The sequence below is a fragment of the Coloeus monedula genome (genome assembly GCF_965178545.1).
Source record: "Coloeus monedula genome assembly, chromosome: 5".
In the NCBI taxonomy this organism is placed as follows: Eukaryota; Metazoa; Chordata; class Aves; order Passeriformes; family Corvidae; genus Coloeus; species Coloeus monedula.
In genome coordinates, this window is record NC_138785.1 from 69,346,547 (window position 1) to 69,371,830 (window position 25,284).

Consider the following 25,284-nt stretch of genomic DNA (forward strand, 5'->3'; position numbering starts at 1 on the left):
GGTTTCTGGGGTGCCAGCAGAAGGCAGCCCAAAGCTGGTAGCAGTTACCCACGCGTGCGGGCTCCCCTGTTAGCCCTGTGAAAAACAGGGCAGACTGTTGCTGCGGAATAATTCTTCCTTGTGGATCCGAGTCGGTAGCGGAGCAGCAACCGAAGGATTCCGGGAGCGACGGGAGGGATGTGTGAGAAGCGCCGGAGCTCCCCCAGTTCCCCATCCCGCCGGGGTCCCCCCGCTGTGCTCCCGAGCACATTTAGGAAGGCAACGTGAAGTCAGGCACCCCCCGCCTCACAGATCGGGTCTTGATGCGGGAAACCAGTGATAGGAGAGGAGAAGCGTGATGAAGTGGGTTGGAAACCAAAGCAAATCACAGATTTCCCTGGGGAAGCAAGGCGGGGGGTGAGGGGGAAGCGCACACGGTGGGTCGCGGCGAGTCTCCGGGGGGCAGGATTTCTCTTCCATCGCATGGAAGAGCGAGATTAAAGAAGAAAGTGGGAGTGGGGTGGGAGGGAAGGGAAGGGGGGGGGTGTGGGGGGGGATGAACAAAGGAGATTGGCAGCACAGCTGTTTTGGGAAGAAAAAAAAAAAAAAAAAAAGGCCAGCCTTCCTGTTTCTTTAAAGCCGCTCATCTGCGCGGCGGCCGGCTGCCGGCGGCGGGAGCAGGCTGCGGGGAGCTGCGCGGAGCTGCGCGGAGCTGCGGCCGGGCGTACGCTCAGAGGACAGACGGACGGAGCCGGGGCTCCGCTGCCCGCCGCGGCCGGGCGGGCGCAGATGGGCGGCAGCGGGGCGGCGGCAGCAGCGGCAGCATCGGGAGCAGCGCAGCGGCGGAGCGGCCGCGGCTGAGCTTCGCCGCGCAGCGCCCCGCGCCATGCGGAGCGCGCCGCTGGCCGAGGGCGAGCCCTGGCCGCGCCTCTGCCCCGCCGAGCTCGGGGGGCTGCGGCGGCTGCGGCGCAAGCACGGCGGCTGCAAAAGTTTCCGCGTGGAGCTCAAAGTGCTGAGCGGGCGGCGGACCGGGCTCCGCGCCCCCGCCGCGCCGCCCCCCGCCGCCGCCGCCGCCGCCCCGCCGCCCGCCTGGGAGCCGCGCAGCGCCGCGCTCGGCCCCGCCGCCGCCAGCGCCTTCCCCGCCGCCCCGCCGCCGCCGCCCGCCGCTTCCCCGCGCCCGCGGCCGGGCGAGGCGTCCGGCGTCTCGCCGGAGATCAAAGCGCTGCAGCAGACGCGGCGGCTGCTGGCCAACGCCCGGGAGAGGACCCGCGTCCACACCATCAGCGCCGCCTTCGAGGCGCTGCGCAAGCAGGTACCTGCCGCCGCCCGGGCACCGCCGGCCCCTCCGCCCGCCCGCGGGGGGCACCGGGCAGCGCTCCGCCAGCCCGCCCCGTGCTCTGCCCGGCGGGACCCCGCGGGGGGCTGGAGGGTGCGCAGGGATCGGGGAGCGCCCGCGCTGCCCCGCGCCCGGGGCCAGGGGAGGTGAAGGGCAGGAGCCGAGTGGCCGCCTGACAGGAGGGGAAGTCGGTTCAAAATGCCTGGAAGTACCAACCCTAGAACTGTGCTAACACTCAAGATAAATAAATAAGGGCTTTTAATTTGCTTGCTGTTAGAAAGTTTTGGACTTTTTTTTTTTCCCCCCGGAGGGAGAGTGGTGTAGAGGGCAAAAAATAAAACAAACCCGAGAAATCTCTCTGAGAACAGTGTGTAGAGAGGCACTTGGTCAAGCTGGGAGTTGGGGTGATGCTCTTGTACCAAGAGCACGTGTACTTGCCAGCTGTCCAGCTGCGGTGAGCTACCCCAAAGGGATCACTGGGAATTTGGGCAGCACCGTGCATCTGTTGACTTTGGTGCAGGGTGCCTGATCTCTCAGGGCCCTTGCGGTTCTTGCAGCAGCCTCTGAAACTTTCTGTGTGCCGTGTCTGCTAGGGATAGTTGAGTTGTGGTCCTCTGCCAGTTAGTTTCCCATGGTTTTTACTGTAGTGCGCATTTGAAGTGTCTGATGCTGGGCTTTCTTGCTGAGAGGACTTGAAAATCCTCAGGGTTGTCTGTAATGGATAATAGACATGTTCTCACTGTCAGGGTGGAGCTTTGAAAGGTAAATGAAAAGTTAAAATCCTTCCATCACCTCCCCAGGATGAGGAGAGATACAGAGAAGCCGCAAGACTGTTGTATCTTCTGCACAAGGATAAATCAGTGCCCTGGACCCTGCACTCAGCCCTCTCTGCGTGAAGGCAGCGTGTAACAGCACAGTGATAGACAAAGATGTGCTGTCACATTGTGCAAGCCCAGCTGTGCTGGCTTTTCTGCCTTTCTGTTAAGTGCTGATGGGACTATTCCAGGCGTGCAGGAAGGAGGAGATGCACAGGGCTCGAAGGGCTGTGCGCTGCAGATGAGTCTGATTGTGAGAGGTGCTAAGCATCACCTCTCCCAGGATGGTCCTTCCAGCCTGGTGGGAGCAGTGTGCTCTGCTTGCAGGAGAGCTCACACACACAGGCTTTTCCCCACCATCTTTAGGACATTACTAATCTGAGCCATTCCCCAAGTGTGCTCGCTTTAGGACTCAGTCCTCTCTCCTGCTTAGAGGAAGTGTGCTTGTTCCTATCTTCAGCATGCTGCCTGCAGGCCTTTACAATGACTGCTGTGTCCTGGCTAGCAGCACCCCAAGAGTTAATCCTTTCCCATCATCTACTTCTGCAAACAGATTTCCAGCCCTAACCTTAGGGACTGAGACCAGGGCTGTATGTCAGGAGAGAATCACTGGTGAGCACCTAAACGAGAGCATTTTTGATCACCATGGAGTGGTGGGATCTGACTGCTCCTGTTGTAATCCTGGTAATCCAGTGCATGCTGGGTGCTGTCCCCTGGTGCTGAGAGGCCACCCCTTGTAGTAGATGCAAACTCCAGACTTGGTATATTTTGTTTCTGTAAGCTGCTTCCATATTTCGGTTGTTTGGCGACTGTGTGTAACACACTTGGAAGTGTCAGTCTAATTCTCCATGGACAGACATCTACACCACCAAAACCGCAAGGGGAAGTAGCACTGATTTCCCAAATCACTGGCAATCTTGTTCTAGGCTGAGCCTCAAGCAGAAGTCAGGCAGGCAACAAATTAAAGCCACACTCTTTGGGGAAATGGGCAACTCTTGAAAAGCCTCAGATTCCTGGCCTTGGCCCTGTCTCTATAAATCACTTCAGCCGTGGACTCAGCTGGGAGCCCAAAGAGCCTGAAGAGCAAGTTGCTGTCCTCTCTTCCCGTGAAAGCTGGTCTCTAGGGTCAGCACAGGAACATACTGGCAGAGCTGTGTTCACTCTGCAGAGAGAAAGAAATCATTCTCTGGGAAATGTTTGCCGCGAGGTTTTCCTAGCAATTAGCTGAGGGGTGGGCTGGCTGTCCTGACCATCATTGGATGACATTTGTATTCATTTCTTGTTGGGCTGCCAGCGGCGTGCCTGGTGCCGTACGTGACATCAGGTGACAGCCAGCTTCATTGCACATATGCGCAGCGCTGGCTTGTCACTCACGTCATTCACAGCGCTGACGGCGGAGGGGTTTCTGAGGAGCAGCTTGGATCAGGAGACAGTACATTGCTTTGTGTCACACCTTGGCCAGCGGGTGGGAGCAGGGGTATGGAGATGCCCTGGTAGAGGTACATGTAGTAGGGAGGCTTTCTCTTGCCCCAGGTCAGCACCGTCTTCCCACATCCCAGAGCATACAAAGGGCCTTCAGCCCCATGCAGGAGGCAATCCCTGTGTGCTGTCTGCTGTAGGCCTCCCTTTGCTTCTTGTTCCTTGGTTAGTCCTCCGTCCCCTCCTTGTCATCACATATCAGGCTCTTAAGCAGCTGGGAGGCTTTTCCTGAGGCACTGAAACTGATACGTCCCCACAGACAGGCGGGTGAGGAGCAGGGGATTGTGCCGTGCTTGCACACAGCCGACCCTGGCCCCGAGCTCATTTGGGAAGGGGTCAGGTGCTGGATGTGGAGCTGCTGGAAGCAGGAGCCTTGCTCAGCCACTGGTACCCAGCACCCACTCAGGTGTCATCCCTGTCCCTACCCTGTTTGGACGCATGAGGGTGGAGAGACCCATCCTCACCGGCACACGTGAGATAAAACCCCGTAGCTTGCAGGACCAGACCCACCATGGCCATACTGTAGGGACCCCATTCATGGTTCATGCCTGCTGAGGAAGAGGAGGAGGAAAGGGAAGTCATGCCTCTCTGCAGGACACTCTCCCTGTCTCAGCAGCCCACCTGAGGGCAAGCGGCTGGCACGCAGCACGCTGGACAGATGGGCTGACAGCGGCGTCCCTGCGCTCCACAGCTGTGTACATATGGCACACATGTTTTGGCTTGTGTCGACTAACTCTCCAGATGGCAGGAAGGGGTGTGGGTTCTTTTTTTTCTCCCAGTTCTTGGTGGAAGAAGAGCCAAACACAGTTGTTTCACACAAGGAGAGGCTAACACAGCCATGTCCCTGAGGACTGAGCTGTCCCCAGCTTGCCTCAGAGGCCAGGCCCCCTCAGAGGTGGGAGGTAGGCGGGCAGCTGCCAGCTCTGGGAAGCTGCCTGCTGTTGAGAGAGACGTGTCATTGCCATTGTGCTCAACCCTTGGTGTCACAGCCACCAGGAACAAGGATTTCTCTCCCTCTCTCTGCATTGAGCTGCTGCCTTTGCCATACGGCCATAGCACTAAAGTGGAACTGAAGAGCATATTCTCCTGAGACACAGCTCCTTCGCCCTGGTCTTGGTACTTGTGGTCTTCAGCTATTAAGTCTGGAAGAGATTTCTCTCCTTTAGTCCCCCAAGCATCATTTGTCCAAGTGATCCTTCCACTGGCAGCAGAGTCCTGAGGCAAACAGTGTAGTTCTCCTTGGAAAACACTGACCTGCTCTGAAGCACTTTGAGGTGGTAAGATACTTCTGCTGTACTTGGCTGTCCCTCTGCTGCTGCTGCTGTCCCTGGGGGCTGCTCCTGTTCCTGTGACTGGGCAGCTCCTATCTGGAGCACTGGTCTCCTGCCCTCGAATGCCATGGCAGGTGCTGGTCAGTGGGATCTTGCACTGCCCCAGCTGCTGCAGGGCCCTCCATGTTTGACATGGTGGGTGTCACTTCTATCCTTTTCCTCTCCCTCTCCCTGCCATGGTGGGTGATCAGTGAACCCAGACATCTCTGATGCAGACGGAGACATAGCACTGAGTCACAAGGACCTGAGGTCATCTCCATGTGAAGACTCCTACCAGTCCTTGTGCTGGTGGATGTTCAAATTCATGAAGCAGTGCAACCATCTGGAGGAGGCAAGATGTGACAACGACATTGCCTATCTTCAAAGCAACTGTTCTCCATGCAAGGCAATTCTGCCACTTTTTTTTTTGTCTGCAAATTCCTATTGGCAGCAAGAGTCTTATTCTCCAGCAAATCCCAGCTGTGAAACTGAACCATTGTAACATTTATTACAGTATGGCCTTAGCCACCAGGTTTTCTGCTGGAGGTCCTGGCCAGAAGGGAGTAGTGCTCTTCAACATGAGACTGCATGGACAGCCAAGCAAACCAGCTCCCACCAGTATGCTACACTCCCAGGAGCTGGGATGGAGCTCCTCAGCTGTGCTGACAGACCCTAAGGTGGCAGCAAACTCTCCCTCGATGGATGGAGGCAGCCACAGCAGCCTTCCTGATCTGGAGCCTGCCTGGGCTTGCACATCTGGTTTCTCTCTAGAGCACTGCTGTCCAGCTCCTCCTGAAGAAAGTGAAGCCACAGTGAGCTGGAGTCTGTGCCGGGAGCAAATGTGTCCACAGACATTTATCTTCCCTTGAAGTGTGCTGGCATTTTTCTAAATCTTTTCACCACTGCATTACCAGGACATCCTCTGCCTCAGCAGCTGACAACCTCACTCTCTGCACTCCTGTGGGTTCTGGAGATACTTTAGGGTTTTATAGGGCTTTTTAACTGCTGGAATGGAGGTTCCCCCCTTCCCCCCCCCCCACTAGTATCCTTTCACTTTTTGCTGCCGGCATGCACATGGCTGCTGTGGCTTGTTGTTAAATCAGTGCAGAAAAGACCCTGCTCGTTCCCATTGGAAGCGTGGTGGGACATCAGGAGCAGCAGCCTCAAGGCTACAGGAGGTTTTGTGGCTGTGGGAGCAAACTATCTGCAGGGGATTGAAGGGACAAGCCAGGCAGTAAATGGAGGCAGGGCCTGTGGCTTGAGCAGTGCCTTAGCCACAAGCCAGAGAAGGCTGAGGCTGTTCTGTGGATGCGTCATTTCGTGCCTGCCCTCTTTGTGTGTCATCCCAAGGGTGGCTGTGGTTTGTCACCTCTGCAGGTGGGACCCTGCATGTGACCAGTGTCGCTGACGTGTCCTTTCTGTGTGGTGGGGAGGCTGAGAGCTATCCTCGGTCACCTGCTGACATCTCCCAGCCCTATTCCCAGTGATTCATCCTTCTGTGATCCCACAAGCAGGAAACCCTAAGATGCCTTAAAATCTGGCTCCTGAAGACAAACCACCCATTGAGCTCTTTTGGGTGAAGGCTGAGCGGGAGGGTTTGGCTGCTGGAGAGTTGCAGCTGGACTTCAGGAGAGCAGGAGCATCTTCCAGACACAGTGTGCAGTGCCACCGCTGCGTGTTGTCACTGAACAGCACAGCGTTAACCGGAGCATCTCCGTGGTTGCTGCCAGTCCCGAGTGATGCTAATGGATATTTAGAGCCCTGAGTGGGGCGGCCCTGTGGTTTAACAGCTAAAGAAGATGACAAAATACTGGCCTGAAGCAACACAGGAGGAAAGAAAATAAAGGACAAGAAAAAATAAGACGAAAGGACAAAAATCCTGAAAACAATGACTGTGTGTCACCAAGAGCAGGGCTTTTTTGCTCCCTTGGCTGCTGCCTAGCTGATTTTATCCTGTGCTACAAATCCTGCTGCTGTTGGGAGGTATTTGCTCTGCCTGCTGCAGCCACCCTGAGTTAACCCCTGTGTTTTCTTATGGCTCCTGCTGAAATTGGAGAAAAGAGTCTGCTTTTCTCCATCAAGCTTTGAATCCAGTGTCTGCTCCCTGCCTTAATCCACTGTCAAATTCCTTTCCGGGCTGCAGTGGGGAGGTGGGACACTTTTCAATACCTTGCAGCAGAACTTCCCATGCTCTTTGTTCCCAGCCTGCATCTGCTTTGATCTATGCCATGTGTGTTCCCCAAGTGATATAGCCCATCCTGGTCCTGGTTTGCACTGTCCCCCATGCCATGCAGGGATGCAAGCAGAGCCACACGTGTGCTGTGGAAGGTTGTGCTCCTTGCAGCTGCCACAGGCTCATGGCAGCTCCTGGGGCACAGCAGCGATAGCAAGGGAAGGGAAAACCCTGTGGTGTCCAGCAGTGACTGGTGACTGAAGAGTCACTGAGGCCAAGCTGGGGCTGGGGTAATGCCATTATCTCTGGTGGAGCTCGCTCTCCTGTTCACCAGGGGAACTGGATCCAGTGGACCTCAGAGATGCAGATGGAAACCACTAAATTGCCACCCAAAAAAGTGTTTCCCCACTATAGTGCTGGAAGGTAGCCCCTTTCAGAGGAGATTTTCTCTGTGCAGTAGCCCTGGGATTTCTCCTCTGATAACTCCAGTAATCATCTGTGTAGTTATTATTTTGGGAGGTGGTTCAAAGAGCCAGCAGTAAGGTAAGAGCTCTGCTGCAGCCCAGCAATGTGATATTTTTCAGGCATGATACTGAGGGGGTGTGTTGTGTGCCCTGAGGATGTGCAGGAGGCTTTGGGGGTGCAGAATGTCTGTGGATAGTGCAGGAGGACTGTCCAAAACGGAGCGGAGCCAGGCCTGGGGCAGCATTAACCAGACTGCCATTTGGAAGAGATTCCCGGGGTGAACTCACCCAGCACCACACCTAGGTTTTGTTTGGAGGGAGCCAATTCATTCGCTCCAAGGAGTGAACTCATGTTTTTGTAATGTGAGCGATGGGGGAGCCAGGAGCTGGGAGGGAACTGGGAGCTGGGTTGTTTGGCAGCGTGGACCCACCCAGGAGGCAAAGGCACCTCGCTCAGGACTGGTGCTCCTGCCTGAGTAGTGCTGCTTTTGTTCTTGTTGGCCTCTTTCAGCTGGGTTTGAGCCTGGGCTGGGCACTTTGCTCCCTATGGTGAGGCAGGGGTGAGGCTTTCTTTCAACCTGCTGGGATTGCTTTGCTAGCACAGGGCTGCCCCTTGCCCACCACTGCTGTCTGGTGGCAGAGAAACAAAAGCCTGGTATGGAATAGTTGCCCATCACTGGCTGGGATAGAGCTCCATGGAACATCTGACACTGTGACACCACCGATGGTCAGGGAAGGTGATTCTTTCTCTCTGTTCTGCTCTGGTGAGACACGACCTGCATCCAGCTCTGGGATCCTCAGCACAGGAAAGATGTTGGAACAAGCGCAGAGGAGGCCACCAGGTTGACCAGGGGGATGGCTGAGCAGGTTGGGGTTGTTCAACCTGGAGAAGAGAAGGTTCTAAGAGATTGTTTCAGCCGCCTCACCCCTTCCCCTTAAAGGGCGACTATAAGAAAAGTGAGGACAAATTGTTTAGTACACCCTCTTGTCATAGGACAAGGCATAATTGTTTTAAACTAGAAGAGAGTAGATTTGACTAAATATAAGGAAGAAAGTTTTTACAATGAAGCTTGTAAAACACTGGCACAAGTTGCCCAGAGAGGTGGTAGATATCCCATCCCTAGAAACATTCCAGGTCAGACTAGACAGGTCTCTGAGCAACCTGACCTAGTTAAAGATGTCCCTGCACACTGCAGGGGGTTGGACTAAATGACCTTCAAAGGTCCTTTTCAACTCAGACTATTCTGTGATTTTATGGGGCCCTTCTCCAGAAGCAGTCCCCTGAGAACCATGCCATATATCCACACAGCAGGATCTGGCCTTGCTGGGTTCAAACCTACGTGGTGCTGCCCAAAGGTCCAGGCCAGTGCAGTGAGCACCAGTGGCACAGAGGAGCCATCAGTGGAAGCTGGTTGCTGCTGTGCTGGGGGCAGCAGCAGGGATATTTCAGAATCAAGTCTGAAGGGGTCTGGCAGGACTGTGAAAGGATGTCCCAGGAATACTTGCAGGCTTTTCCATCATACAGCTGTGTAAGTCGTCATTGTCCCACCTGGAATATTAGAAGGACTCAGGGCCTGCAGCTGTTGAGAACAAGGTAGGGAAGCCAAGTCACCTTGCTGGTGAACCTGAACACACCAACCAGGTCGTCAAATGAGTCCTGCAAGAAGCTGGAAGACCCACACGTGTTCATTTTACCCCCAGAACTGGGTGGAAAGAAAAATATTGGCTCCAAATCCTTCCCAAAAACACTCCACAATGTAACACGTCTTGAAAACAGGCGATGATCTTCTGGGCAAGGCTTTCAGCTTGTTAAGGATCTTACTCATAGAATCACAAAATGGTTTGGGTTGGAAGGAACCTTAAAGATCATCTGGCTCCAACCCTGCTGCCATGGGCAGGGACACCTTCCACTAGCCCAGGTTACTCAAAGTCACATCCAACTTGGCCTCAGGACGAGGCATCCTTCCAGGGATGGGGCATCCACACATCCACAGTAGCCCTACAGATGTCAGCCCTGGAGATAATTTGAGATAATGAAAGAGGGGCTTCCCCTGTGCTCAGGGCTGACAAGCAAGGGTCAGTGTCAATTCCTCTGCCCCTCCCTGCCACTGTTCCCCCAAGGTGCCTTAACCCCAGGAAATGTCTGACTCACCCTGGGTTAGAAAGGGATGTACAAAAGCCAGAACTGTTAAGTGCCGGACATTTATATGAACCTCTGGAAATACTTTTGGCAGGAGGTGCAGCACAAACAATGAGACAGCGCCGTTGGGCTGCGTGTTGGGATGCAGGGGAGAGGCAGCCAAATGTTTTCCTGGGGGAGAGGGGCAAGGAAGGGGGGGCCTGATGTGTTTTAAACATAGCATAAAAATAAACCAGATGAATTAGCAGACAGGTAGATTCAGCAGCTTACTGTGGCATGTTGAGGAACTAGCTGTCAGGAGGGCTTGGCTTATGCTGCATCACAAACACTGCCTTAGAGCTGCCCCATCTTCCCTGCTGTGCCCAGGGGGCCCAATTCTGTCCTGTGGGTCCTTCATGTGGAGGGGTCTGTGCACGTCTGTGCTGCTAAATCACATTTTGGGCACAATAACAGAGACATCTGGACCCCCAGCACTCAACACCCTTCTTTATTCCAACATTTTCATGCAGTGTAAAATCAGACTTGTTTTACAGGTGCTTATCTGTACAGGTCCAGAGGTTGTTTATGGGAATGGTATCTTATTGATAAGGACAGAGCTACCCAGCCAGAAGCTCAATGATGTGAACTGGCTTAGTGCTCCTAAAGTCCATGGGATGCTCCTGGTTGTGCCCTGCAGACCCATTACAGTGAACATACCCTGCACCCTTGTATGGCAGGGTGGGAATTGTACCCTCTCACCTATCTCTAGTTGTTCCAACCTCATCCTGCAGCCTCCTCTCCTGTGCAGCCTCAGAATCAGCTCCCAGCCTATGTCTTTGGTGGATGGCAGTGACTCTCTGGGGAGCTGCAGTGGATCCCTGCCTTCCTCGAGAGGGCTGGCTGTGGGTCAAGGGCACAGCAGACAGGATTTCAAAGGGAGCATCCCTGGTTTTCCAAGGGCGCTGCCTCTAAATCTTGGACATCAAGGATAGAAAAGACCTGTTAAGTCACATCCTGTTCTATCTTCCTCCCAAAGAAGGGCTCTTCTGCACAGGAATATGTCCCAAGAGCGTTCATCTTGCCTTGATTTAACTCCTGTCAGCCTGGGGATCACTGATAAGACCCATGGGACTCTGCAGAACCCTTTGCAGACACAACTAACAAGAATCCTCTGGCTGGAGCTCTGGTTTCTGCTGGTCCCAGCTCACTGTGCTGGTGTCCCAAAGCCGAGGATGATGCCAGTGTCCTTGCCTTTCTAGCAGACAGCTGCATTCCTTAGGATTGGTGTGAAATTTCAGTTGCAGTTCCTTCCTAATTCCTTTTAATCATTGCAAAGCAGGATGGTGATCTGTGCTGCTGCTCGGCAGAGACCGGTGAGATCAGATAAGGGAAATATTTTCATTAACTGCACAGGAACTCGAGCCTGGTTCTCCCTGACTCTGGATGGACCTGCTCAGCTCAGAGCTGCCCCATTAAAGCACTGAAATCTGTTCAGTTCGGCCATGAGGAGCAAGAAGGTGACAGAAGGAAAGGGTTTGGTCCTTGCCAGGAGCATGATAGATACCTGCTGACATTTCTGCCTGCCAAAGATCTGTGTGGAGACTTGGTGGGAGCTGGGAGGGTTGCACCTGCAGGGCCACACCAGCCTCAGGCATTTTTTCCATCTTTGAAACACTGTCTCTGTTTTCAGTTGGATTTTGGAGATTTCTTGGCATCCAAGTGTGTCATTGACACCCTTTACTGCAGTTTGTACAAATCTGTCCCTTCTTTCCTGTTGACTTTATGTTAAAGAAGAGATAACATCGAAGTTACACACACACAGACACACACTTGGGGAAGTTTTGACTCTGGATCTGAACTAAGTGGCTCATTCCTCTCTTAATTTTCCATGTTTAATTCAAAAGGAAACATTAAAATGGCAGGAGCTGAGCCAAGACAGGGAGGGTTCCTATGAAATAGTTTTTCTAACACTGTTACCATGGCAAAAAAACCTCTTATCTCTTAATGTTGGTGCCCCGCACCCATCAGGGCAGTATCTGAACTGCTCAAGGTGAACCTCTTCCCATGGACATAAGGGGCAGCTCCGGTTTGGACTCTGCTGCAGTAGTGTGGGAAAAGTGTTGTGTAATCCCAGTTGAGGGTTTTGTCAGCTGTGTGTAGCTCTGAGATCTTCCTTGCCATTTGTAGCAAACATGTCCTACAAAACAGTTTGGGGTTTGTTTTGTTTCTTTTTGTTTCTTTTTTTTTTCCCTTAAAAAAAAAGCCCAGAACACAAAAGAAAGAGCAAAACAGATGAGGAAAAGAGACATTAGCCTGCCTTCTTGTGTTGTAACTGGACAGCGTCTGTGCATCAGCCTCAAGGATTTCATGGTCTATTTTCCTTCCACTCGGTTTAACTTCCTTCTTGCTCTAATTCTGAAATTACTCCCACATTTCACTGAATCCTTCCATTTTAGTTTCCATCTTGCTTTGTTCTTCTCTGATGCCATTTGATCTGGGGTCTCTGTTGTTTTTGTTGCATTGGCGTTGAAAGGGACTTGAGTGTTTCTGCTGCCTGAAGCTCTTGTTTTCAAAATAACTCAGCTCATTGCATCTGGGGACCAGGTACTGAAGGCAAGGACATTGCTGAGTGCATAATGCTGGCAAAAAAACTGAAGGCAGGGATTTAGAGAGAGGTTTTGTCAGACAAAAAGAGGCTCTTAAACAGATTCTCTGCGATGTCCCTGCTCACTGCAGGGGGAAGTCTGGACTAGGTGCCCTATAAAGGTCCCTCCTAACCCAAACTATTCTGTGATTCCTTGTATTTTTAAGGGTACCAGTAGTAGATGGTGTGTAGAAAAAAAAGGCCATTTTAAGCTTGTTGGCTGGTTTCTGGAGAGGCTGGGTACTGATGGGCAGCTCAGCTGTATCACACCTCCAATCCTGTGTTCAGTTTTGGGTTCCTCTCTACAAGAAGGACATTGAGGTGCTGCAGCCTGTCCAGAGAAGGGCAACAGAGCTGGGGAAGGGTCTGGAGCGCGAGTGTGATGAGGAGCAGCTGAGGGAGCCAGGGGGCTCAGCCTGAGAAAAGGAGGCTCAAGGGGGACCTTGTTGCTCTCCAGAAGTTTCTGATGGGAGGGTGCAGACAAGTGGAATTTGGTCTCTTCTCCCAGGTAACAAGTGATAGGACAAGAGGAAATGGCCTCAAGTTGTGCCAGAGGAGGTTTAGGTTGGATATTAGAAAAATATCTTCACTGAAAGGGTGGTCAAACATTGCAACAGACTGCCCAGGAAAGTGCTGGAGTCACCATCCCTGGAAGTGTTCAAAAAATGTAGATGTGATGCTTGGGAACATGGTTTAGTGGTGGCCTTGGCAGTGCTGGGTTAATGGTTGGAGCCCATGTCCTTAGGGGTGTTTTCCAACCTGAAGGACTCTATGTATCGTACAAGACATGGCCTGTAGGGTCAACAGCACTAGAATCCTTGTGCTCATGGATAGGGGTGATCCAGGCAATGAGTTTGGATTTCCATAAGCACTGTGGCAGAGAAGGAAAGAAGAAACTGAGCAGCTTGGATGGGAACATGGATTAGTGATCGGTGTACAGGCAGGGAATGGTGGGTAGAGAAAAAGGGCCAGTTCCTGCAGGGAGGGATGTCATGCATGGACAAACCAGGATCTGACTCTCAGTTTAACTCTGCTTTGAACAGGGAATTTCAGGTCCCGCCACCTGAAACTGTGACTGCGTGAGCTGTGATGAAGCTTATGACTCTGAGTGATTACATAATAATATAGCAGATGAAATAAATACCACACAGATGAAGTGAAGTGATGCATATGGGAAAAACCATACCAGAGTGCACATACAAAGTGATAGACACTGAGCTGACCATTATCTCAGAGAATGGAGACCTCAGGGTTTTTGTAGATGGTTCAATGGAAATCTCAGGTCAGTGTCTGGCAGCAGTCACAAATCAAATCAGGAGTTAGGAAGAAAGGAATATTGAACAAAACAGAGCACATAAGCATCTGTTAGATATATGCACCACAACATGAATACTGTGTGTTATTCTGATCATCTCAGCTCCAAAGGGACAAGGAAAGGTTCAGGAAAGAGCAGCAAGGGTCATCAAAGATACAGGATGGCTTCCATAGAACTGTCTGCTAAGGAGGATTAATCTTTTTCTTTTGGAAAAGAGGTTGAAGAGATGATGGTGAACTAAAAACATATGTCACACAAGAGGTGAATAAATATCTGTTGTCCTTTCTTCTAATACAGGAACTGTAGTACCTCAAGGGAAGACAGTGGGAGCCAAGTTCAAAACGAGCAAAAAGAGAAAAAATTTACATAGGCTGGAGAGAACACTTTGCAAAAGGATGTTGTGGCTGCTCAAAATCAACAGGTTCAGCTTACCAGACCAAATTCATGGACAGAAAAGATCTGTCATGGGTTGCTAAATATGGGGATGGCACGTCTAGCTGAGGTCATGGAGGTGACGGTAGTTGGAGCCTGGCAGAACACTTGGGGAAATCCTGTATATGCTTGAGCTGTTCTGCTCCTCCCTTTGCATCTGTGTGTGGCTGCTGTGGGGTTTGTGGAGGGGCTGAACCTGTTTTACCTTCTGTAAAGTCAGGGACAGCATTCTGGGGTTGATCCCATCTTTGTGTCCCTGTGGAGGACAGAGAGGCTGAGGCATGAGCATGGCAAGAGGTGTTAAAAAATCTCCAGCCTAAGCTGAGTGTGACACCCTAGAGGGGTGTGGAAGATGGAGACTGGTACAGAGGCAGGTGGTAGAGGAACACTGAGGCATTCCAATGATTGATGTACTATGAAAACTTAGACTGACAGGTGGCCAGACAACCTGAGGGGCTCGGATGGATTTCAGCTGAACGCACAGCTTCAGTTTCCCAAAGGCGATAGACTCTTGCGTGTTGTGACCTTCAGCAATCTTGCAAACTAGAAAATGGGGTGCCCAAGCCTATCGAACTCAGAAGACCTCTCTTTAAGCTGGACATACTAAAGCTGTGTGCCTGAAATTGAGTGTAGATGTAGTGTTTTTCTGGATCGTGATTGAAAAGCAACCCACCCTTCTACGGCAGGAGCCGTATACTGCTCAGTTATTGAGACACATTCTGTTTAGTTTTAATTGTTTGAATGTTTCACATTACAATAGAAATCTTTAAGATTTCTAAGAATATTAAAAAGAAATAAATTGCATAAGGTGCATCGAACTCCCTGATACAGGCTCTGTTTTGGTCTCTTTTGTGGGGTGAGATACCATGATGTAGTGTTTAACCAGGTAGAAATTACTGCCTCCTCAAGGTCTTGCTCCTCAACAACGTCGTGTTTTTGCATGGGCTGAAAGTCTCAATTGATGTTGTCTGAGCACAAAACACCAGGCTGTGATATAGTTGCTCATACCTCCTTATTGCCTTATTCTGCAAGACCTGTGATGACATGGGAGCTACTTGTGGGGAGTAAGTTACTCAGGACAAGTTACTGTGAGGTGTGGGGGCTGAAGGTTTCTGAGAAACAGGGCCTCCAAGAAGCGAACTGAACAGCAGGCAGATGTCCTGGGCCATATCCTGCCATCACATTTTAAGCAGAACTGCCCTGCTGAAATCAAGAGGCTTCGTGCTGCTTTCATCCCCATGGAGATCAGCAGGGGAGTTCTTCTTAAAAACCTGTTGGGACCATATGGCATTTTATCACTAGAGTTTCTATTTATGTTAAAACTGCTAAGAAAATAACTCACAGTTGTTTTGTCATGCTTCAAGCAAGATATTTTGTTTATCTGGCCTAATTTTTAATTATTTCTTTTTCCCTGTTACCCTTTCTAGGTTCCCTGCTATTCTTATGGTCAAAAGTTGTCCAAACTGGCCATCTTGAGAATAGCCTGTAACTATATCCTTTCCCTGGCCAGACTAGCAGACCTGGATTACAGCGCTGACCACAGTAACATGAGCTTCTCTGAATGTGTGGAGCAGTGCACTAGGACCTTACAAGCAGAAGGAAGATCTAAAAAAAGGAAGGTATGTTACAGCCTCTCCCCCACTTCACCCCCTAAAAGATGGTAAAAGTTACAAAAGGGAGAAAAAAAAAAAAAGGAAAAAAAAATCCAAAATAGTTTCCTTCCTTTCTGAACCTTGTGAAATTTTCCTGACTTTTATATCCCTCGCCTTTCTCTCTCTCTCTTTTCCTACTCCATCCATCTGATCTTGTAATAACCACATTCCTCCCTAATCAAAAGCTTTTCTCTCCTCCCCGTCCTCTGCGCCAGGCTCTTCCCCTTGTTAGTCGCCCATTGTGTGTTCCAACACGAGCGTGATCCTATTAAGAGTCATCTTGGGACTGTTACTTGTTAAACCAAACCAACCTTGAGTCGCCTTTTGGAGCCTGTAAAACGCTGTCGCCCGCCTGTGTTTTCTGTTTTGTTTAATCTAACACTTATCTCTGAGAAAAATCACCCGACAACAAAAAAAAGGTAGCTAATGGAGACACTGTATGTATAAACACATTAGTAAGATGTATGACCTGAAGGACATGTGGGTATCTTGAGGAAACAACGTTAAATCTAATTATGCCTCGCATTCCTTTAGGTTACTTAACACTGAACCAATTAGGTGAAATCATCGTCAAGCGGCGGGAGGAGGAAGCAGAGCGTTCTGCCAGTTTTCCTCTCAGAGAGTGACATGGGTGAATTAAAGGAGTGATTGATGTCTTTGTTCGGTCTTTTATGACAAAAAGAGTTTTGTAAACTTGAATTGAACTTCCCCCTGCTCTCTGAGCTTGCTTGTCAGGCGGGATAATAAATCAGCAGGATTTTAATGGATGAATGGGCAGCTAAGCTGGGGAGCAGGCTCCTTCCCCGGTGTTGTTAAGATCTGCCTCTGATTCGGACAGGTTTCCTCACTTTTCCTCCTCTTTAGCCCAACAAATCATCCTGCAGCAATTCAGTTTATAAATAAACACAATAGCACACTCCCTGTTGCTTCCTCTGGCTGTCACGGGCTGTATTTATGCCCGCGGAGCAGCAGTGCCAGGCGGAGATGCGGCACTGCTCGCCCACAGCTGACAGCACTGCCTGGGACTGGGAGGTGTGGGGGGAGCCCCTGGGCACAGCCCAAAATTGGGGGTTTACTGTGGGGTCTGTAGTGGTGTCCCAGGGACACTGAAATGATGCTACCAACCCCAGGGCAATGTGAGAGTTGGTTCCTGGGTCTGCTCGTCAAGTTGAGATGAGGGAGAAGAAAACCATCATTCTGGGGGCTTTAGCAGGTTGCTGGTTGGGTCTTGGATCCCCTCTCCAGGTCAAGAAGGGGATGAGCATCCTTTGTGAGGCTTTAGCAGATTGCTAATTAGGTCTTGGGTCCCTTCCCAAAGTCAAAATGGAGGGAAAGAAGAGAATGAGCATCCTTCATGGGGCTTCACCACATTTCTGGGCTGCTGTTCAGCCTTTGGGTGCCCAATGGGCTGAGAGCCATTGTCTTGGCTTATGTAAACCAATGCAGGCTTAAAGAAAGAAAACAAGGAGCCAGATTTTAAATGGCTCCAAATCCCAGGGTGTTCACATCTGAGGATTAGGGCTGGGCCCATCCTTAATTAAAAAAATAAATTAAGAATTAAAAGCCTTCCATTTACGGTGTTCTCTCTCTAAAGTTCTCTCCAGAGCAGATGCGTGGAGAAAAGCCCCGAGCCCATCGAGAGTGCGTGAACAATGGAATTCTCGCAGGGCACCTCCTGCCTCCCAACAGGCATCACCAACCCACAGAAACAGCATCACCCGGAGAAAATCTGCCTTTTCTCCACGTTCTTGAAGGACACCCACCCTAACCCTTCTCCAAAAGCCCTCTCTGAAAAGAAAGCCAGGCTTTGTACCTGAGGCGGGGTCTTAATCCCTGCTCTGCCTTGCTTTTCTTGCTGGAAACTGTAGAACATGCATTTCTGTTCTGTAGGGCAGCCCCAGAGCACACAGATTCCCTCGTGGATGACAAGTACAATTTTATTTCCAGCAGTATTTGCTCAGGTGATGGCAGGAGCACATCCAGCTGCTGATGAAGCCAAAACCAGCAGGTACCACTAAGTAACTCTGGTAATTCCCAGCAGATAGGAGTGGGGATGCAAAGCCTGGGCTGGGAGGACTCATCTTGCTAGTCTCCCTTTCTCCTTGAGCCAAGCAAATCGTGAGCATGAGGGAGGAAAAGGCTGTTGTCAGAGGGAAATTACAGATCCGGGATGGCTGTGCAGCGACGATCCAAGCTCTGGATGTCAGGTGGTGTGAAGAGATGTCTCTCCTGGGGGGTCTCACACAGCGGCTGGATGAGGATACAATGGCTTGGCCCAAAATCGCCGCGCCCTCGTTAATGTTGAAATCGGCACGTTTTTGTAAGCGCTGTGTGTTTTTAATCAGGTCTCTGAAACCACTGCTCACTGAGCAGTTCCTCTGAATTATCGACTTTGGGGTGGTTGTTATTTTATTATTGGTTTTTTGAGTTTCCTTTTATATTCTCTCTTAAAAAATCGCAGCAATCCTGAGCATGGACCTCCGCTCCTTGAGCTCCACGTTAGCTCCACAACACCCTTATCTCCTGTCATCTCCATTTTATTGTGTGTCTGCCTCTCTCACTCTCTCAGCTCTCTCTGGTTGCGATGTGCTGTGGCACCGTGAGCTTTTCACACAAAAAAGTAGCTGGTTGGAGTTTGTTTTGGCAGGCAGGGACTCCAGATGTTGCATTTGCTGGATTGTGCATTGCCGTTTGCTTTGTTTTGGGGGCGAATTATCCTGTGTCCCTAACGTTAGGTTGTTGTTCGGATTTTGCTGTTGCAATAGGAAATTTGCTGAGTGGTTTTACCTCCCCTTTCTACTCTCATTTAGATAATTAGAAAAGGTGGCTTTAGCCTTTCGAAGTTGACTAGGAAAAAAAATCCCCTTCTCTGTCCTAACTACAGTTATAAGGTGATTTTAGTTTTTGCAACTGAGATTTGACCGAGGGTGTTTGGTGATGGGAGATCTCATTTATAAGCAACAAAGGAGGTTTCAGATGCCTTTTCTTAAAAAAGAAGAAAAAAAGCTGACTGTGGGGGGGTGGTGGTGGTGAATTCTGATGATAGTTTTCATTCTTTAAAGCTGCCTCATGCTTGGTTATACAAATGATCTGGACTAAGCCTTGTCCTTAACCATGCACCCAAGAGTTGCACCGCATCGGAGATCTGGGTTGCGACACCCTTAGCAGATCCCCAAGTCCTGCTGGGGCCACGCTGATGTCCTGGAAAAAGGGGGGAACTGCTTTCAGCTCCAGCCAGGAGCATTCTCTGGCAGCACAGAGGATGCAACAGCAAAAGAAAGGGAAGTCCAAGTTTTCCTTACCCCCAAGGTACCCTGTTTCTGCATGGCACATGATCCTCAGTGGCCAGGGGTCGTCTGAAAGCCTCGCATGGATTCTGTAGTGTTTGGGGTCCAGCTTGCTGGTCCCACAGTCTCTTTTTCCAGCTTTTTCCCCCACAGGGCTGAATTCTGGTGCCCTGCAGGAAAGCAGCTCAGGGTCAGGATAGGGCTGTAGGATCCATGGCTGGGGGCTCTCCCTGGAGCTGTACATTTGTAGGGGTGCAGAGCTGTGCATCACAGCCCCCAGATCTTCCAGCTCCAAAGCTGTGGGGCAGACCTTAGTTCCCCAGCAGGCAGCACAACAACAGCCCTTGAGTCTACACAGAGCAGGATCCAGCCGCGGACAAACACCCTGCACAGCACACCCAGCGCCCAAAACCCCAAACGCCCATGGCAAGGTTCATTTTCTTTCCCTTCCCCTCCCCTGTTTGCTTCTGATTAGCCCCCGTGCTAGGCAGCAACATCGCCACGGCCATGGGAGCTCAGCCGGAGCAGGGAGGGATGGGTGAAGGATTTTTTTCTTTCTCTCTGCTTCATCCTCCCCCCGTCCCGGCTCTTCTGGCAGTCGCAGACTCCAGATGTTCGGAGCGCGAGCTGGGAAGTCCTGCTGGCGCCACTTGGGGCAGAGGGCAGGGGAAAGGCACGCGAGCTGGAACCCAGAGTACTCAGTCACTGCAGGACTTGGCGCATTCCCCAGCTCGCTGCTGGCACATTCCCCAGCTCTCTCCTGGCCATCTGTTCCAAAAAAACACTTTCAGAACCTCATCATCACTCAGGATACAACACTGCGAGCAGCTGTTAGCAAGGCAGAAGGAAAAAAAAAAAAAAAAAAGAAACACACACACACATTAAAAAAAAAAAACCAAAACCATGCGAAAGGTCTCTTTGTGAGAGAGGAAACTGGGTTATGAATAACAGGCGAGCAGTTGGAGCTCAATAAAAGTTTTCGGCTGGAATTTAGTTTCTTGTTTTTGTGCTTGTGTGTGTGGATGAGCACAGACTCAAGGAATTAAAAATTAAAAATATACTTTATATATGTATATATCTTTTCCCAGATAATTAAATGATACAGAAACATATATGGAATGAAAAGCTTCTCTGTTTGTTGCAGCCTGCTGCACTAAAAGGGCTGACATTATGCATGTAATTATTGCATTATATAAAATAGTTATTGTGGTGTTGTGCCCCCTTGATGCCCCCTCATTGCTGCTTTGCTGCTGCTGTAGGTAACACTTACTCCCACTGAAAAAATTGAAAGGAGGGCGTTCTGCAAGCATATTTACTTGCAGAAGTGAACAAGTTAAGGGTTTATATTCTAAAAGAGAAATGGTAGTGGCAGGCTTGATTTGTACAGCACTGAAACCATTTGCTTGGAACATATTTTTTCGATAACACTGTACCATGGCTCGTGATTTATTTAGACAAAGCCCTGAGATAAAGCCACAGCTCCCACCCCCTGGTTCGTGTGGATGATTCTGGCTGCAGGGTCTTGCTGTTATTGATCATCTGATATTGATTATCAGAACCATTCGGAGCCAGCACAGTAAAACCTTGATGATCTGCATGGCATTTCTTCCTCGTGGCTTCCCGTCCTGTGTGGGGAGGAGGGGGTCTCATAATGAGATTCTACCTCCCTTTCTCTGCAGTTTGACCTAGCAGAGGTTCCTCTTTAAAAATAGCTTCATTTCCCTGCTAGGACTTGCCGGCGAGAGCGGGCAGCCAGCCAGTCTGCTTCGCCACGGCCGCCAGCTCCGCAGGCTCTGGGGAGGAGCTGGACCGCGGGATAGCAAGGACCCGCTCCGAGCCGCCTGTGCATCTGCCCTGGGACAGCATCCCTGGGGGGACAGAGGGGACCTGGCTCTGCCTGGCCATGAGTTATCCCTGCTGCATGCTGGCTGGGGGATTACCCACCCAGGAACCTGCTTAAAAACAAGCAGTGAGAGGGTAGCGAGATTCATTTGCTTGTCACTTGAGTCTTTTATGTCCCTGCAGCCCAAAACAGGGATTGCAGGTGGGGCACGGGTGCTAAGGCTCATGAGAAGTTCATGAGCAAGATCACCCAACTCTGAATAGGGAGGCAGCAGCAGCTACCCCAAGGGCATCCCCAAGGGCACTGCACACCCTGCGTTGGCCCACTGGGGCATTGATCATCAGTACCTCAAAGAGCAGGGCCCAAAGCTTTTCCTTGCAAAGGGTGTGATGTGGGACTCCCCTGTTGCATGACAGCACCCCAAAAGTCCCTTTGCTTAAGGGGTGTTGGAGCAGTCACAGCACACAAAGACTGGGGCCAGGGATTTGCTCCCATGGTGGGAGCAGGATCCCAGCATAGGGTCCATCCCCTTTGTAGCAAGGGGTAAGAATAGAATAGGGTAGGATCTACCCCACAGATATTGGGTAACTGCAGCAAAAGGAAAATATGAGTAGAACAGACAGGAGAAGCCCTGGAACAAAGGCTGACTCAATTCCAGAAGTGCTTTGATTTATAGAGATTGAAATGCTCTGGGATGCTGCAAACTCACCAAGGTCATTGGGCCAGTTGTCAAATTCAAGAGCCATGGGAGTTCTGATGTTATTAGTTTAAAGCAGACCCAGGCTCATAAATCTGTCTTCAGAGCTCCTGGCTGGAGTGAAAAAGGGTGGAGGGGGAAAGAAAGGAGCCTGTTCCCACCAAACATAACCCATGGGCAGTGTTGGGCAGTGCCTGGGGACCAGTGGAGTGGTGCCACTGAGGTGTGCTGAGCATCTCCACTGCATTGCAGGGGGATCTCTCCATTCCCCTTTCCATTTCCTGTGTCCAGAAGGTGCAGCACAGATGCCCTTACCTGCCATTGCCTGGTTTGTGCATATTCCCTCTTACCCCCTATGGGTGAGCTTCCCCCAGCTGCAGAGACTTCAGAGGGGAGACCTGACCCTGAGACTCCTCTTCCTAAAGCCATCCTGCTTTCCCAAACCCACCAGTGCTGTTGATCTCTCTGCTGTCTTTTAACGTTATGAGAACAGTCATTGCTTCCCTTCTTTTACATTTCCTTTCGATAGTTAAATGTGAGATAAATTAAACAACCAACTTTTCTATTACAGGTATTTAATACATGTTACATATTGTTGGAGGTTCCCAACAGAAACACTGGCAATACACAAGGCTGTTTGTCCTTCTCCCACCTAAACCTCGTTTATTCAAAATCCCAAATAAGGCCTTGACTTAGGGCAATAGTTTCCACATCTTCTCTGAGCAGCACTAGGTGGGATGGTCCAGAAACAACTCCAGCAATCTGGAGTCCAGCAAACACCAGCATTTATTGTATGGAGGTTAACCTGGGTGCTTCCAGTGAAATACTCTTACCAAGAGAAACCTTGATGCTCCTGAGGCAGTCCTGTGCTTCCTCGGGTGTGCACTTGACAGGAGGGGGTGACAAGGTGGATTTTAGGTTCCCCTGTCCCTTAGTCTGTCATGGATGAACAGCTGTAATTGTTGATCTCACAGCAGCTGCCCTAATGATAGTCATAAATAAAATAAATACTAGTGTGTTACTAGTATTTCATACCCTGATGTTACAATATCCAGTGATGGAAAAGGAGAGGCAGTACAGAAACAAAACAGATTGGGGGAAAAAAGTTTTTCAGGCCAGGCTTTAAGGAGTTTGACCTTGCTAGGACTGACAGAAAGATGGCTGACCTGTCCAGGGAATTGGTGACTGTGTCCAAAGGACCTTCAGAAGCCGTACTGCATCCTGAAAGGTTCTTAAATCCACTGGCAAGAAGCAAGAAACGGTGGTAGCACTAGCTAAATGTGATTTCATTTCCAAGTTTCTAATTCCTGAGTTATTTAAAGAAGGATTTAGGAGCCCACGTGATGAAGGCAGTTTGGACAATGGAGATGTGATCTCATTAAATCCTCAGGCCCTGAGGATTTTCCTCTGTTTTGAACTATGCTAACGATTGTTTGTGGGATATTTGTGGGGCTTATTTTAATGCTGAAGGGGGTTTAGATGAGATTTTCCTTGTCTAAAGCTGCCACAGTTTGGAGTTGACCATTTTCCTATGGACCTGACCATAATATTCTGTAGCCCAGTGTAATTTCCCAAGTAATCTGCCACAGCTGTGACTCGCAGGGGATGCACAGGCATGTGGGACAGGTTGCAGTCCCACAGACTGAGCAGCCATGCCTGCAGAAAACTCAGTACAGCAACTAAAATACAGAAGTAAAGCCCATCTCCTGCATAAACCCATCTAGTTGCAACTCCTTTGCTTTCTGAGATCAGCTCCTGAAACTGAAAATAGCAGGTATTTGCCATCACTTCTAATTTTTTTTTTCTGGCGGCAGGAGTTGGACCCAACACCAAATTACTCTGTTGTTTTTCCTCCCCAAGCCTTCCTCTTCCTGTCTGCCACTCCCTCTTCACTATGCTGACTCTGGCCACCATTGTGGCACCTACAGATGGTTCTACTGTGAGTCCTACTCTTAGAAATTGCAGATCCATGGCCAGCTGTCCCCAAGGATGCTCCCATGTGTGTCAGCAATAGTCCACACGAGGAGCCGCTGGGACACCATGTGTTCACTGTTCTCATGGTGCATCTTTCTCTTTCCAGGAGTAATAACCAGGAAGGGAGGATTCAGAAGAGCTTCCAGCCAGAGTTACATCTGGTCTTGGCAAAGGTTGCACGATCCAGATGAAGACTGAAAGCAGCTTTTTTGCAGAAACCCCTATTGGAGATGACGATTGGCCAAGGAACTTTCTTAATCTCTGGAACAGAAAGGAAAAAAGGAAAAGAAAAGAAAAAACAAAAGGACAGGGATGCTTCTTATTGTTGTTAAGCCAGCCACCTTTTAGTACGTGCAATTTATTTAGCACTTTTCCCTTTGCTTAACTGGGAAATGTTACCCTCTCAGCTCATGTGTACAGTAATTTTTTGTTGTTGTTGTTGTTGCTGTTGTGCCAAAGATTTGATGGAGCTTCTACACTGTGTCTTATTTTTGCCTTAATGTTAAATCTTTGAGCCAAAGAAAAGTCAGAGGTGCCATTCAGATTGTGGCAAGCAGGCCAGCCAGCTGTCGGTGACAAAGCCCAATTTCTGTACCCTTCTGAGTTACCTCTTATTTCCTCAGCCTGCACTTCCCTGCCTGCAGCCCTGGAGCCAGCATTTGGTGTGGGCAAGAGCTGTGACAACACCAAACCATGCTTCAGCATTCAGGTTTGCTTCTTCCTTTGAGCTACTCTGTAGTTCTGCCTTTTGGGCAATTTCCTGATGTTCCTGCCTGTGCAACATCCACAGGGTAGAAATACTGACACGAAGTGAGAGCTGAAACAGGAGCTATGAATTTATTTTTTTTAATAAATAAAATTAAACAAGCAAAAACAAAGTTCCATGTAAAGCAAAGAGGAAAAAAAAAAAAAAAAAGAAACCATAAGAAAGTTCAGCCAGGCAGAAAGAAGTGCAGCAAAATGATTCAGCCGGCGTATCAGGTTTGTGAAGTCGTTTTTTCCGTGGGGTTTTTCAAGTGGTCAGAAACCCGTGTAATGCAAAAGCATTTGAATCCTATACTGTACCTTTCACTTCAAATTGAAGTAAAAAAAAAAAAGAGAAGAGATGGAGAAACATTTGCTTGGAGTAAGCAGACTTTATAGGTAATGCAGTTCGTATGCAGGGCATCTGCTAATGATGGAGGGACAGAGCTCTGTGTTCATGTAAAAAAAAATGAGTTTCCAAACCAAGAAGATTAACATGTTTTGTTAATCTCAAGGGGAAATGTTATTTGTGAGGCCAGATTCACCTCCTGGCTACTTCAGCGTGAATCAGGTTCCCATGTGTCTTACTCCAGTGTGGATCTGGCTGGGCATCGCCAGGCACTGGGGCAGGCGAGGGGATGGGGCAGGCAGGAATCACTGGGCAGGGGAGGGAATAGTCTCTGTTTTACTGACATGAATATACAAAACTTGAACTCCTCAGTGCCTGCCTGTTTATTTCCTGAGCTAAGCAATTGGCCCCAAACTGGAGAGCTGCTGTGCAAGAGCTGAGCTCGCCGGAGCAGTGTCTGAGTCTGGGGTGCCAGGCTGCTCCATGCCAAGTTCCCTGGCTCCCAGTGAGCTCGAGATGTCTTCTACCAGATTTCGGGGACACATGGGACAGCTGTGTCCAAACCCCCTCCCAGGAGCTCATTATATTGCTCCCCCCTCCACTCTCACCGCTGGTCATTATTAGCAGCCCAATAAAATACATTTTTAGATTGTCATTTGTATTTCTTTATTA

At 50.1% G+C, this 25,284-nt stretch overlaps 1 protein-coding gene across 1 annotated transcript; it reads left to right on the plus strand.

Annotated features, from left to right (window-relative positions):
• The first annotated feature begins 632 nt into the window (after positions 1 to 632).
• Positions 633 to 23,993, plus strand: ATOH8 (atonal bHLH transcription factor 8). The gene is made up of 3 exons (XM_082281963.1): positions 633 to 1,291; positions 15,494 to 15,685; positions 23,626 to 23,993. Exons 1-3 carry the CDS (start codon positions 866 to 868, stop codon positions 23,629 to 23,631), a joined length of 624 nt encoding a protein of 207 aa, XP_082138089.1. The 5' UTR covers positions 633 to 865; the 3' UTR covers positions 23,632 to 23,993.
• The last annotated feature ends 1,291 nt before the right edge of the window (positions 23,994 to 25,284 follow it).